A 15,563-nucleotide genomic window follows, 5' to 3' on the forward strand; every position below is an offset into this window, starting at 1 on the left:
AACATTATGTAGTTTTTCAGCAGCATGGAAAGGTCACTTGAGGGTGATGTTTTTACTCTCATGCATAATGCATGAGGTGAAACACTGCATGTAATCACTGTAAACCTAACAGACCATGCCCTGTATTCAGAAAGACGAAAAATAAGCTGCTAATGACTTGAAATCAAATTACATTTTTCAATACCTTTAAACTACTCTTTCAAAAGTATTACTGTTATAATGCTAATAATTGACTTGAAATCCATAGTTAGAAACAAGTAACAGATGTTTGTTGGAGTAACTGTCCGTGGTCTTAGTGGTAACTAAGGTGCCTACCATTAACTGCTGAACACTGCTAATATGTAGTTATTTCTCAGACAGCATGAGACTGTGTCCTCCTGTGTGACTCTTAATGGGCTTTTACATCTCTAGACTCAGACAGAAATTAATGTGTTGCTCTTAACCTCTTGATTGCACATGGCAGTTCCCTTGCATTCCCCCCGGCATTTGCTAGTTTAGCAGCAAGACCTGAGTAAATTTATCTTCCTTTTACATCCTGGAAACTGCTTTCTATAAAACAAACAGCATCAGAAGTGCCACAAGTCATAGGAGAAATACTACAGGAAATAATAAGAGACTTGTGATAAGCTTACAGGGCCACTGGAAAGAAAATTTAGAATAAGGGGAAGAGGTAGATGACAGGAATGTAGAGATAACCAACTTGTAAGCTTCAGTAAACAAAGCACAAGCTCTCTGAAATCACATCCAGTGAGATGTCCAGCTGGAGTTGTTCGCCTCTGAGATAGCTGCAGCCAGTTTACCCAGAGGGGCTGTGGCAAATCAGTCTCTTACAGAGGAGGAGTCCCTGACAGAGTGGGAACTGGCATGCTCAAGTTCCTGCTCACTAGTCGCATTCTAGCCACAAGAAGTATTAGTGGAATGTCAGCCTCTAAAACATCAGCCTCGATGTTAAAAGGAGCTCTCTAAGCTGTCAACAGTGAAGGACCATTATTCTTTCTGCCTACCAACAGCCAAAGGCGAGCACCACTTGTTTATGGCACATGCAAGGAAAGTCACATGGTCACAGGAAGGCATTAGCATGTCCTGACATTACAAAGACAAGTTGAATGTCCCTGCCCCATGATAGTTAGTACTTAAGGCAGGAAAGGGGCTGGGAAGAGTCCTCAAATACAAGTAGCAAGAGGCAATTTCAGATGTGTAGGAGCTGAAGGAAGAGCACAGGAGCTGAGCAGAGTGGGACAAGGAAATAAAGGGTAATGTCTGCAGCAGTCAGCAAGATGTGATTGAAATGGGTTTGTGACCTGGAAAGAGCTGGATCTATGAAGCAGTAATGGAGAAGGAGACAGTAGAAGACAGGCTGGAACATGGCAAATTGATAAAGTTGACTGTAGTGCTGCCGATAAAAGTGGGGCGGTAGAAACGACAAAGTGAAGATGTGAAGACATTTGAAGAAAGAACCTGCAGTATTCTGAGATCCCAGCACTAGGTTATGCTACCACTATCAACAAATAGCTCAAAGCAAAAAGGATGATGCTAGAAGAGGATTGATAAAAAGCTTGTTTCTTCGTTCTGGCTGACTGATATATATTGTTTATTTCATAGGGCTATTGGCTATATAATGTCTACATTGTTCTACCCAATCGTCACCTTCATACTCATTGCAATTTGTATTTCCTACTGGGCTGTGACAGCTGTGTATCCTTCTGTCTGTGTACCTCTCTGGAGGAAAGTCTTCTGGTCTGCAAGACCAGATAATTCTCTGCTATTTCACCTTAACCAGACCAGTGTTAAGAGGGCTATTTGTTCACTTTCTGCACTGATGCACTCTTCCTCACCGCACGTTTGCACATGATGTACAAATCGGACAGTGAATTTAATTTCATTAAAAAGAAATGGACTGAAATTCATGCCACAGCAGGGGGATCACACAAGGCCTTGTGTCCTACGTAAGGTTGACTTTAAGGGATGAAAAGGGGCCCTCAGCAAAGAGTGAATATGGCCTTTAATGTGCTGCGTGCTCTATAGGCCTGATGTTAAATGTCTTTTAGTTAGCTGGGGGTAGACTGGGCTCCAGATGTGTTTTGTTCAGAAAAGTATAGGAAAGGAGTGAGAGAACATACAGTGTACCGAATCCTCTCTAAATTACGTAACAGCAACCACTGTCTGTTTGTTCCCGGAACAACAAGGGTTTGGCACGGTATCAGAGAGGGGAAAATTGCTTTTTGAAAACAAATTGTTCTTTCCCGTGCAAAGAGGGTCAGTTACTGTTGTTCAGGACAATGTTAAATTATCCTTATGCACTGTGTCTGCTTCCACCAAAATACGAACTATCAAAGAACTACTGCACAATCTGCCTTGTCAAAGGTAAATGTGCAGGAGAGACTGAGTCAACTTTCAAGGTTATTCCCCTTGCCTGTTCTGGTGAGGGGTTGTTACAGCTCCGGGATGAAGTTTGCCTTAGTTGTCTAAGTAATGAAAGTATTTGGTCTTGTCCATCAACCCTTCATATACATGTCTGCATAGCAAGAGCAATTTTTCTGTTATCTGCACAAGCTCTTTAGAGCTTGTGGCTACCCCACTGCTGAATCCTAACTTGCTCAAAGCCTACAGTTCTGTGATTCCTCCTTAAAATATTTCATTCAGTTTTCTGGCTACATCAGGAGAACCTGTGTATAAAGTAATGGCTAATCAAACACTGTGCAAGTATGCAAACCTGACTTGTGACCCAGAGGTGAGTGTAACAGATATTTACCTATAGTAAGTGCTATACTAATTGCATTTCTTAATCACTATTAAATGCAATGCTAATAGAAAATGTGTATATTTTAAGTAATGTTTCCTCATGTTAAATCTGAAAATAGTACTTAGTGTTCAGATAACACTTCTTTGTTCAAAGCAATTTACAGACATAAACTAATTTTTCTGCTAAACTGCCCTGTGACGGAGGTAAATGTTAACCATTCTAATTTACAGGGTGAGAAAGGAAGACACATAAATACAAGTTTATTTGGAAAGGTGTTCTTGAATTCATGAGGATTCTATTTTGTGGTCCTCAAAAGGCAATGGAAGACTTTGAAAGCTGTGCCTCAAACTTACCCAAGGATCAGCCATGTTCTGAAGCAGAGGCTTAGCTTCTTTTGGCACAGCAGTAACCTTTATGAAGCTCTAAAAATATTTGTCGTCTTTTTTTTTTTTTTTTTTTTTGTCTTCAGCCAAATCTTTTGACTTGACTGTGAGGTTGAGTTTAACTGTTTTTTGAAAACTAGAAATATTTATCAAATGTCAAAATTTATCAAATAGCAGGGTTATTTTCAGGTGTTTAAATTTCAGTGTACTGCTGTGGTTGTGTATATCCCAAATAATTCCCCACCCTGCTGATGTCTGAAAAACAAAAAAGAAAGGGATTAGAAATTGACTGGTTTTATTTCATGCCCAAACTGAGCAAATACATGAAATGAACAATAGAAATAGGGAAAAGTAATTCAATGTAAAGACTACTTCTGTTTTAATACTCTGAGATAGGTAAGGGAAGTTGTGACCACATCCACAGCCTATATAAGATGGCATAGCAATTTCAGTTCAACTGTGGCGCTTTACCTGCAGTGCAGATTTGGCCTCTGGTTTTCAAATATCTGTTTTTTAATGTAAGCAGATTTTTTTTAATGAAACTGAAGCATTTATGTATCTTAAAAGTAGATTTCTGAAATTGACATTCCATTTATGTAAGTTTCAGGCATGTGGTGAACAGCCCTGTTTGCTAACTGCCTAGTTTAAAGTTAAGCACCTGCATAAGACAGTAATATGAAGCCTTAAATATGTAAACAGGTTATATAGTGCTGTGTTGAATGAGCTAATGAAATATCAAGCAGAATTATGTTATTTGTATTAAGCTGCTAAACTTCAGAGACTGTGTACACGGAATTCATTGCTTATCATTGTGTTGTTTGGTTTTCTTTCTATACAGACTTTTAACACAACCAATGTGACTAAATTGTGTCCGGGTGCTCAGTGTACTTTTGCTTTTTATGGAGGAGAAAGCCTGTACCATAAGTACATCTTCATCTTCCAGTTAGCCAATGCCTTTGTCTTTCTCTGGCTGGTGAACTTTGCAATTGCACTGGGTCAGTGTACCCTTGCTGGTGCCTTTGCCTCTTACTACTGGGCCTCTCGAAAACCAGCTGATATTCCACTGTGGCCGCTCTTCTCTTCATTTGGACGAGCAATACGGTAAGACTGGGGAGCTGAATGTGAGCCTTGTCATGTATCCAACAAGTGCTCTTTTTACATCTAGGGAAGCCAGACTTAGAGTATCAAATGAAAATGATGAATCAGCATTGTGGTTTAATCTCAGTGAGCAGCCAAGCCCCACCCAACCACTCGCTTACTCCCCGACAGTGGGATGGGAGAGAGAGTTGGAAGGGTGAAAGTGCAAAAACGCATGGACTGAAGTAAAGACAGCTTAATAGCGAAAGCAAAGCTGTGTGCGCAAGCAAAGCAAAGTAAGGAATTTGTTCACCGCTTCCCATCAGCCGGCAGGTGTTCGGCCATCTCCAGGACAGCAGGGCTTCATCCTGCATAACGGTGACTTGGGAAGACAAACACCACAACTCTAAACATCCCCCTCTTCCTCCTTCTTCCCCCCAGCTGTTATTGCTGAGCACGACATCACATGGTGTGGGATATCCCTTGGGTCATTGGGGTCAGCTGTCCTGGCTGTGTCCCCTCCCAACTCCTTGTGCCCCCCCCAGCCTGCTCCCTGGTTGGGTGGGTGGAGGTGAGGAGCAGAAAAGGCCTTGACGCCGCTCAGCAGTAGCTAAAAATGGGTGTGTTGTCAACACTGTTCTTGTCACAAATCCAAAACATAGCACCATACAAGCTACTATGAAGAAAAGTAACTCCATTGCATCCAAAATCAGTACAATCAGGAAAATGTAGTTGTTAGGGGGGAGGCTGAATCCTGTAGCCCAATAGCAGCAAGGCTACTGCAGCTCCACGCCCCCAGTCCAACCAGTTACAAGGCTGAGAAAGTATTCCCAGGAGGCACGCACACCCAGATACGTGTATACAACACGTACGTACACAGTGGCCATGCAGATCAACAGACACACACAGCATTCACACAGACACCAACAGCACCAATGGCTTCATCCTGTTCCTCTCTCTGGCAGATCAGGATGAAAGTCCATTAGTGTATGTAATTGCCATTAATGGACCTTCCTCCAGTTTTAGTTTTATTTTTATATATATATATAGACACATGCATGTACATACATAATTGTACACATATACACATATGTGCAACATAAGAGTAATTTATTTTGTTTTAGATACCATACAGGTTCACTGGCATTTGGAGCCTTAATTCTTGCAATTGTCCAGCTTATTAGAGTAATACTGGAGTACTTGGATCACAAACTGAAAGGTGAGATTTATGAATCTGCTCTAGGTTATTAAGACCTCCCTTGGTAAATTACTTCCTTACTTTCCCAAGATGTTTTTTCAGTAATGAAAAGAGATTAATTCCACATTATTTTTAGCCATTGTAGTTCCATTTGAAACCAGTGAATTTGTGCTGATTTACTCAAATTGACTCTTTGTCCTTGGAAACTTAATGCAAAGTTCCATGAGGGATGTGGATCTGATCTAATTGAAAGCTAGTGAGCTAAATTTGGTTGAGAAAGAGAGTCCATACCTAGAAGAGAAGAAATAATGTTTCTGCTTTTATCACAATTTAAGATTTTCTTTCTATGTTCTGAGGACTGTTAATGAGTTCTATGTATGATGTACACTCTCCTTTTTTTCAGGTACACAGAACTCCTTCACTAGATTTCTACTGTGCTGCCTCAAATGCTGTTTCTGGTGTTTGGAAAAATTCTTAAAATTTATAAACAGAAATGCCTACATCATGGTATGTGCTGTCTCTGCATGTGGTCTCCCCTGTCTGGGACACTAAAATACCCTAGCCACTACTAGTTGGTCAACAACCAGCAGTGCTAGAATCTGCTGAATAAATAATGGGATTTATGGGAGTTTTCAGGAAATGCATGTGGTCCTACCATGAAAAAGTAAGATTTTTTTTTTTCTTCTTCTAAACTCAGCCTCTTTTCATGCCTGTTTTTGTCCATCCCCCTCACCCCTCAAAGTAAGTGGGAAGGGATGGGATAACTGGTTAACTCCCCCTCTGATTCAGCAATTGAAATTCTGATTTCAACAGGAATATAAGCTTGTTTCATATTGCATGTTGATGACACTTCTGTTTGAAGGCAGTGTTTGAATAAGGAGGTCAGAAGGCATGTAGTATCTGTATTTCCTCCTGGAAGTTAAAAGTACAAATTCTACCAGCAGCAGCAGTGATATTTCTCTAAAATAGCCCTTCTTAGCTTCCAGAAGAGAAATTCCAGATTTTCACCTAAATAGACAGACACAGATTTCAACCTAGGATGTTCTGACTTGAAGTGGTTTCAGTGACTGAACGGTACCATCACAGACTTGTTGTCTCAAAGGAAGTGGCTGTGATGGGTCCATTATAACCCACGTTCATGCAATTGATGTTTCAAATTAATGCCATCTTGAAGAGGAAGCATTCTTTTTGACTATCTTGTTTACAGTTGGTACACTGACTGTACTAAGAGCTGTTCTAGTATATCTTACCTTCGTGGACACTATTCCAGGAAGAAGAAATGGTTTTGTTCCTGAATAACTTTAGCTGCTTTACTTTATGCTGATGTAAATCCACTGACTTTGATGCTGGTATTGCTGATTTCTTCTTAAGTGAGAGCAGTGTCTGGTCCAAGGAGATACCTACAGGGGTCAACTCACTTCTGCTCTACAAGTGCCTGTTCCTTTCCACCGACTATAAATCTAGTGTAGGTAACTAGATGAGTTATTCTTCTAGTGAGAAGAATCCCTCAACAAGTACTTTATTTGCTCTACTTGGCACACTAAGTACTGAGTCTGCTGCCTGCAGGATCACAAGGGGTGGCATGCTCATCACCAGGTCATTTGACGGGGAAAGACGGATAATATTCTGTCTCAGCCTGGTGGGAAGCATTGAGAGGTAGCAGGTGACTGGGGGAAGTGCTTTATGTTCATCTGAGTTTCAGGGCCACATACTAGAGCAAGCTATGCATTACACGCAGTAAGATTCTGGCACACAAGGAGGTTTCCTAATTATTTAAAATACTTAACAGGTACTATTATTTTGCAGATTGCCATATATGGTAAAAACTTCTGCACCTCAGCAAAGGAAGCATTCTTTTTGCTCATGCGGAATGTGGTGAGGTAAGGGGCCATCTCCCAGTTCTTGGAAATGTCAGGATTTCCCGCTATTGCACTCTGAAGACAGACTTCTTTCCTCTCCCGTGTCTCCTCCAAATATTATTGTAAGCTGCTTCTGTCCTCAGACATGGCCCTCACTTCTGACACTCAATGTGTAACAGCAGGCTGCCCAGCACTGTAACCTGTGCAAAGTTGATGTAATCTAACAGTTTTGTTGTGATTGTGCTTTTAAATTCATAAGCACCTGGTAGATTGTAATAGTGCCTCCAAGGAACCAATGGAGCCCCTGAGAGGAGATCTGTGGATATACAGGAACAGGGTGCTCGTCATCTGCCATATGTGTGGTTCTTGAGCTTTGGTCCACTCACTGTGAAAAGGAAAGGACCTAAGTCTTCAGATTCATCCAGAAAGCTTATGGGGTGTCAGAGAGTGGCAGTAAAGAAGGAGTACTTTGCTTTCAGAAGCAGTATCTTTAACATAACCAGGTCACCCCTGGTGCTGGGATCTCCCCTGGCCCTTTTCCTCACTGCCAGGACTGCTGCCAAACTCCCTGTTCTCATCAGTACTTTTCTTCATTGCTCCTGGCTCTTCCCCCACTACTGTGAGATCCGGAAATAATGGGAGAGTAACTTAGGAGCAGGCCATGTTGATGCAATAGCAGACAATCTAATATCCAAGCAAAAAACACAGTAAAACTGGTTAGGTGGTTTAAGTTATTAAGTGAAGGACTGGGAGGAGGAGAGGAATGGAGAGGGAGGCTGAAAGAGAGAAATGGAAATGATGCTTGAGAAAGAAGAGAAAAGGGTTGGAGATGGGAGAATGGAGTGTGTTCACTCTGTTACCCCACGTTAATATCGGTACAGTGGTGTCCACACTGTGTAGTGCCTGTGCAATAGGAAAGAGAAGCTGCCTTCATTTCCTTTCAGAACGTCACCTCACCATCCTTTGTGCTTTTGCTCTTGATCAGTAAGAGCAATAGCTAGAAGCCAGGCATATAATTTTATTGTTTCAGATGGAGATATTTCTATCTTGCATGTTTCGCTAATTCTGAATTCTGATAGGTTAATGATGATTTGTTCTCTTTAATATTTCTTAACGTTTATCTTTCATGGTGGTCAGTGCTGTATAACATATCCACAGCCTTCAGCACTGTCAAGAGGCTGATGATACAAAGCTCATTTTCCATCCCATTATTTACCTGCAGTTTCTGATAAGACAGGCTGGCAGGATTTTGAGCGGAAACTCCCTGCTGTTGCTTTCAATGAGGGCTGCAGATTTACTGTCAATTTTTCTGTCTACCTTCATTCATCTGTCTGTGATTGTCTCCCTGCTTTGAGGCCTCCTGCCTTCAGTGTTTTAGCAAGATATCTTAAAATAGTAGATTTGACGTGTTATGGGGTAATGAAATGTGGCCAAATAGGACTAAGTGAAAAGAAGACCTGCCAGCAATCTACACAAACATGGCTTGTTGTTTTGGTGTGTACTTTGCCTCTTCTGGGCTGGTTTATCTGTGACCCTAGAAGAAAGGCTGAAATAAAAATGTTTTGATGTTTGTTTTTTTTTAACCAGCAAGAGCAATAAACAGTCTTCAAGTGCTGTAGCAGTAATGCTGGATTAAAGCCGAACTCAACAAGAGGCTCAGTGCTTTTTTCCCTCATGGGATTAGGCTGTAACAAAGCCCATCTCACTGTTGTGTTTCTGTATTGTTGCATTGTCAGCCTGTGAAACCAGCAGAAGACAGCTTCTTGGTCATGTTTTGTCGATTATCCATAGATTTAAGGAGAAGGAATACAAATGTCTGGTTTGTGATGATTGTGTATCATTTGTCCTTTGCTGAACAGAGTTGCAGTTCTGGACAAAGTTACAGACTTTCTTTTATTCCTGGGGAAAATTCTCGTTGCTGGTGGTGTAGGTAAGCTGATTGATTTTTATTTTTTTTTCCAAACAGTATGTTCTATTCTATGATACCTACAAGTATGCCTGCCATATTCGTATATGCTTAGTTAACAGCTGGAGGTTCTCATTAGTCTGACTATTTGGGAAGCTGTTCCTGTGTGCGTAGGATTTGCAGAATTGCACTAAAATATATTTTTTTCTCTCTCCCCCCCGCCCCCTGTGTGATGTTGACAGCATCTTTTCCATAATTGCTTTTACTGCTCTTGCTTGTGTTGCTGGCACAAGGCCTTCTGCAGCCAAAGCGTCATAGCTGGATCAAACCAAATTCACATCCGATAAACCACAACCAGTTCTCCTTTTGTAAGAACTCAACAAAACTGCAAATGAGATTCACCTGGTAGCAGACAGCATGCATACAAGAGGAGGTGGTGCAGGTCTGCAAGAGATGGGCCTGAAGCTCTGCTGTATTCAAGCCCATTATAGCTATAAGCTATAGTAAAAGAAATAGAATATTTCTAACCTCCTCATAGGGTTTTCTTAGTTATCAGTAAATATCAAAATATATTATTCATGTTTTCCTGTGACAGAAAAGTGATTTTTTTTTTTTTAATTAAGCACTTTCAAAAATTCAAGTTGGCAGTATTCCCTTATGGTTTTTCTAAATTGTCACAGCAGTTTCAAAACAATATTTTACAAATAACTATATTTTGTATTCTATATACTTTAAAAGACTACTAATGAATTGTATTTTAAGCAAAAATTGAAAATTTGTACCAAGAACAGATCTAAAATATTTTGTCATTAATGTAGAATGACTTTCAAACTGGGGTAACAAATTTGATTTGAAACATGTTCTCTGAAATGTAAGCCATAAAATACTGAAATTAATTCATGTCTTTGTCCTCTTTGAGAATAAATTCTTTGGGTGATTTCTGTTGTATATGCATTGGTCTGTTCTAAATTTATTGTCGTGTTTATCACCAGCACTGCCATTTCTCCTTTTAATCTGAACTAGTTACGTATTTCTTCAAGCAATAAAATTTAAAGCAGCAGAATTTTTCTCTATTTTAGAAAAGATCCACCCAATGGTCTTTATTATCCCACATCATTGTCCTGTTTGTAATTATTTATTAATCTTGCTATTAGATCCAGTAGAATGATGAAACAAAACAATTCATTAAAGTCTTTCTGGGCCCATGAATATCATTATGGTAATTGACTCATTTGCATATCTCTTCTGTTAGGATACAGATCCAGCAGATAATTAGTATTGAGGAATTTATTGTTTACAAACTTTATTTAAACCAACCTTGGATATGTTGTCTGTTTGTTTTGTCTCATCCATTCTTTAGGTGCTACGAAATCAGAGTGAGCATAGGAATCACTAATCTGTGCTTCTTGCAGGTGTTCTCGCGTTCTTTTTCTTCACACAGAGAATACCAGTCTTCGCACAGGAAGCACCAACGTTAAATTACTACTGGGTACCATTGTTGGTAAGGCAACCATTTAATCTCCTGAACACTGAGGGCAGTTTGAGGTGCTCAGACTACTCAGGGCATGGTCTGGTAACAGCTTCTGTTGTCATCGTCTCAGTGGCATACAATCCACTGAAGTGAGGACTGATCTGCTACACTCTGGTCCTCTGGATCCTTCAGGCAGAAGCAGCACTGCAGTGGCTCTGCACCTTCAGAAAAATCAGGTTTCACATCTGCTTTGCTCAGGCTTCCCAGACAGCAAAGGCTGGTGGTGAGACACTGATGACAATGTGACTTCTAATGGAAGGGACTTGTGATGCATCTCTTTCTCCTTTTGTAGCCCCCCTAGACTCTGGAACATCTCAAAGATGAGTGGTTCTTTAGAATAATCCTGAAGGAGTTCACAATATTCTTGGCATATATTCTCTTTGGAGGTTGAAATGCCTCCAGTTTGGCAGCTGGAAAACTAGCAGCTACTACATGTTAGGATACAGTGTCTTGAACCTGTGATCCCTTTCCACAGCAGCAGTAACCTCTGATAGAATTACAGAGCTGCCATCAAATCCTCCCAAATTTGCTTAGCAGACTAGGCTTCTGACTTGTGTTAACACTGCCACATTGGTGCCAATCTAAATTTGGGGGTTTATTGTGGTTTGTTTTTTGTAGACAGTCATTATCGGCTCCTACCTAGTTGCACACGGGTTCTTCAGCGTCTATGCAATGTGTGTTGACACACTTTTCCTCTGCTTTTGTAAGTACTGCATTTTCTTTCTCTAATACCTGCAAGTCATGGGAAGAGGAGTAGAAAACCACCTTCTCCGTTCCCTACAGAATCCTGATGACATGCTAGCAGACTATGTAAAAAATGAAATTCTGCTTTTCAGACTGGCTCCTTGATGCATTCTTCAGTGCAGAAGTGTTTTAGTATTCAAATTTAATTAGTATGAGTAATGGAAGGTAGCTCTATGGCTCATGGGCATATCTGGCTTTTGCTTTTCAGATGTTCCTTAACTTCCATTAACAGTTTGCTTCTGGGTGCTTTGTAGAGCCCTGTGCAGCAATGATTCACTCAAATCTCCTGTTAATAACAAAGTTATTCTTTGGTATATAGGTAGTCCTTTGTTTTCAACTTAATAGCCTTGAACAAAGTCTTATGCTGAATTACCTCCAAATTTATGTAAAATACCATTTAAAAAACTATCTGTCCCTTGAACCCCATAATGGGAAACAATCATGGGCGCTCTCAAGGGGGCTGTTGTTCAATGTGTCCAGTCAGAAAATACGAAAATCACGTCAGAAATGTGTTGATCTCAAATTAGGACATGATTATAAGAAGAGGATGTACTTACTACAAAACACATTCCATTTGCTAGATTTACTGAATTAAAGAAATAAAGATACAATTTTTCTATAATGAAAGTCAGTTCTGGTAGGGCCAAGTAGAAGTTACATGGCAGTGATTGTTTTTGCAATTGATGAATTATTTGATAATGCTAAGGAAGGAAATACTGAAAGAGTCATAGGCTTAGTCTGTCATCTGCACAGTGGATCACTGAAGCAAGATAAACGTGGTAATACTGATTCTCCTCTTGCAATAGCATAAATACTTCCTTTCCTTTAAACACTCACCTTCTTAACCCTGCTTCCCTAGGAACTAAGGCTAGCAGTGATTCTGAAAATACTGGGTTGCCAAAGAATCACAGGAACAAAATCAGTCATAAAACTGAAAATTGATGTCTAGTTGAGAGCTACATCCTATTTATCTTGAGTCATGGACTTTCATTCTAAACAAACGTGATCACAGGCAGACGTAGCACTAATAAGACTCCAAGAAATAAACTAAACCAGAAATAAATAAATAAATATATGTTTACTATTATTTAGAATTAAATGGAAATTGATCAATCTAATAAAATTTAGAAGGTTTGTTGGTGCACTCAAAAATTAACAGATTTTCTTTCTAATTTATTCCCAAAACACCTGGTATATACTGCCATGGAGATACATGAAGATTTGCTTCCTCTAACCTCTTTGGCCATTCCTTACAACTAGTGCTCTCTTTTTGCCTTTGCAGTACAGCTGTCTGCCTCTGCAGGGTTCCAGTTGCAATGCATGTACTTCACAGTACACTCCCTCCAGGTTGCCCATCAGTGTGAAATTGTTCACTGCTTTGTGACTACTGCATGGCATAAACACTGGGCTGAACCCAGACCAGTGATTTAGTCACGACCCTCTGTAAGAAAAAAAGTAATACATCTGCCTCGTTATTTTAAATTCATACTATGTTTTTCTTCCCATGCTTCCATTCAGTAATGGACAGTAGGAGATCATACAAAATATTGTGCCCTTGTGGCATCAAGTTTTCAAAAGAACTTTATCTTAGGCAGTGTGAAAGGGTCTAGTTTTGAAAAGTGCTTAAATCCACAGCCCTTTTGGGGACAAATTTTATAGCCAGAAGTAGCCAAAATGACAGGCTTCGGTGGAGGCGTGAGTGTTTCTGAAAATTTCCACCTATACTGCCGAACCAGAGAACTGGGGAATGAAAAGGATATATTGTTGTCATTTAAACATGGCTAGATGTTTGTGTCTCTGCTTTGTGTAAAACTTCTTCTGGTTTGAGAAAACAGAAATTTTGTAGTGTCCTTCATCAACTTAACAGTACAGCTAAATAGCCTTGATTGAGATTTTTTTTTTTTTTTAATGTTGGGTCTTTTGCTCTCTCCTTTCTTCAATTCTCTGTGTGTGTGTGCGTGCGTCTGTACTGCTGTTTGCTCTTTTGGCTGCTTTTGCTGTGTAAATTCAGGTGAAGACCTGGAAAGAAATGATGGATCTACAGCAAAACCCTACTTCATGTCAGCTAGCCTTCATCGAATTCTAGGGAAGAAGGAACTAAGCCCTAAGAAGGCAGTGGGATAACATACACTAAACCTCAACATCAAAACAGTGTCACTTTTAAGCAAAACATGTATAAAGTAGGCAAAAGTAAAAACTGTAAATGATGCTTCTGGTTAATGGGTGATTCTTTTTTCCTTTTGCTTATATCTAAAAAAATGATCAACATTGGTAACATTCAGCTAGTTTAAATGCTTAAACTAACAGCTGTGACAGCAAGGCCACATTTTAGTTTATAGAGTGCCTATGAAAAGGAAAATGTAAATTTGAAACTTTTTTAAGTCTATAATGATGTTTTAATAACTTTTGTAACACAAGTTGCTGCCTTAGATGACAGCAGTTTTGATAATGTTTCTTTTTATAAGTGTATATTTATAAAAGAAATTCAGGCAATTTTTTGAAAGCACTAACATATAACCTAATCAGCCATAAAAAGATAGTTCGAGACTCTCTAGTTAACGAGCAGATGGTACTAAATTTGTAAATATGGTGCTATGATTGTATTTTTTTGTACAAGCTGGTTCACAGCTGTTTAAACTGTGATTATACATGCATTAATGATTCCCTACCCTGAGAAATGTAGTGATATTTTAATCACATCCACAAACTGCATCTTTTAAGAAATGATGGTACCCTGCAGGTCCCAAAGAAAGTCAGAGAAGACTATGGTTGTTACTGCTTAAAGTGAAGTTTTCTGTGAGTTGTGCTTAAAAGGTGATGTAACTGAGAGAAGGTCCCACTGCGCTTGAAGTGATTTGTGGTTCACACAAACGAGGTTTCATCTGGTACAAGGTGGTGAATGTATCATTTTTAGCTGATGTCCAAGAGAGATGCACTGGTGTTAGTATCCCCCTATCTCTAACGAGTCTCTGATTGTGTTCTACGTTATGAGGAAGTTGAGCTTCGCTAAAAGGAAAGTCTTGGAAGAAAGTCTTGGCCGTGTATGTGCACGAGGAAGTCCATTGCCTCTGCCTCGCTCAGAAGGGCTTCTTAACGAGAGATCCTAATGACGGTGCAGGTGCTGAGGGCCAGGTGTGCTCTTTCTGCGGGTCTCCAGGCTCTCAGTGGCTCCCACAGCAAGGTATTGAGACACTGTACTCGAGTCTTCTCATGATACAAGTTGAATTATTTAGCTACTGAAAGATGCTCCGAAAGATTTAGTTTGCTTTTTGATTATTATATTTGCCTGGTCGTTAGTACAAAATCTACTGGTAGAAAGCACATGAACATTATGTTCAGTTTTATGACCCTCCCATTAGCAGGACTGTCACTGAGGTCAGTAACAGCTCTGCTCATGGAAGAAGTCTTACACTGGAGTACTTCTCAAATCTGTTACTGCCGTGAGCTGAGCTGAAAAGGTTTTATTAGTCTCATGGGTGGGCCCAGCCACGCAGAGGCCTGCCCCTAGTTTTCATGGATTCCACCGTACTGAATAAGGTGTTCCATTACTGTCCACTTTCCGGGAGTGGCATGTGCCATACCTCTGCCACATCTGTTACAGGACTTCAGCACCTGGAAATACTTTTCTAGCCCCAGGAGTCTGTTGGTGTCACAAAGAGAAAGGCAAATTCTTTTCCAGATGATTTGAATGCCACTTTCCAGGGAAAATGTACGGACAATCCTCATCCCAAAGTGATTTTGCTCTCTAACTTATGGCTCCGGTTTGTGGTGACTGTAATCACTACAAAGGCAGAAACGCTGTCCTTCATGCCACAGGTCTGGAGTCATGTTGATGCACAAGTGATCACCTCCCACATGCTTGCAGTCATGGGCATGGTAGGATCTTGAAATCCTGTGAACTGAGGTGCAGGTGACAGGGTACTCGTGTGCATTCTCTGTGATCCGGCAGGCACTGTAGCCCTTTCCCCTGAAGCAGAAATGAGTGGTTCAGTTTAGGACTCACACAATGTAAGATAATGGCATATGGTTTCAAGGGTAACTACTGATGGTGGGCATGATCAGTTTTCAATAACCGCTCTAGAGATGCTCTAGAGTAAACCTAACTTTCAGAAAGGGCTGAGA

At 40.3% G+C, this 15,563-nt stretch overlaps 1 protein-coding gene across 1 annotated transcript in view; it reads left to right on the forward strand.

Annotated features, from left to right (window-relative positions):
- Positions 1 to 13,650, forward strand: part of SLC44A5 (solute carrier family 44, member 5) — a gene marked incomplete at its 5' end in the record, with an annotated part of 39,288 nt that extends 25,638 nt beyond the window's left edge. The window contains 10 exons of the mRNA XM_009704464.1: positions 1,603 to 1,695; positions 2,644 to 2,731; positions 3,965 to 4,227; positions 5,328 to 5,422; positions 5,805 to 5,908; positions 7,208 to 7,281; positions 9,120 to 9,190; positions 10,579 to 10,667; positions 11,316 to 11,400; positions 13,453 to 13,650. Of these exons, the coding sequence (XP_009702766.1) occupies positions 1,603 to 1,695; positions 2,644 to 2,731; positions 3,965 to 4,227; positions 5,328 to 5,422; positions 5,805 to 5,908; positions 7,208 to 7,281; positions 9,120 to 9,190; positions 10,579 to 10,667; positions 11,316 to 11,400; positions 13,453 to 13,565 (1,075 nt within the window). The remainder of the gene's footprint in view (positions 1 to 1,602; positions 1,696 to 2,643; positions 2,732 to 3,964; positions 4,228 to 5,327; positions 5,423 to 5,804; positions 5,909 to 7,207; positions 7,282 to 9,119; positions 9,191 to 10,578; positions 10,668 to 11,315; positions 11,401 to 13,452) is intronic.
- Positions 13,651 to 15,563: the final 1,913 nt, after the last annotated feature.

Source organism: Cariama cristata, unplaced genomic scaffold (assembly GCF_000690535.1).
Source record: "Cariama cristata isolate BGI_N322 unplaced genomic scaffold, ASM69053v1 scaffold24377, whole genome shotgun sequence".
Classification (NCBI taxonomy): domain Eukaryota; kingdom Metazoa; phylum Chordata; class Aves; order Cariamiformes; family Cariamidae; genus Cariama; species Cariama cristata.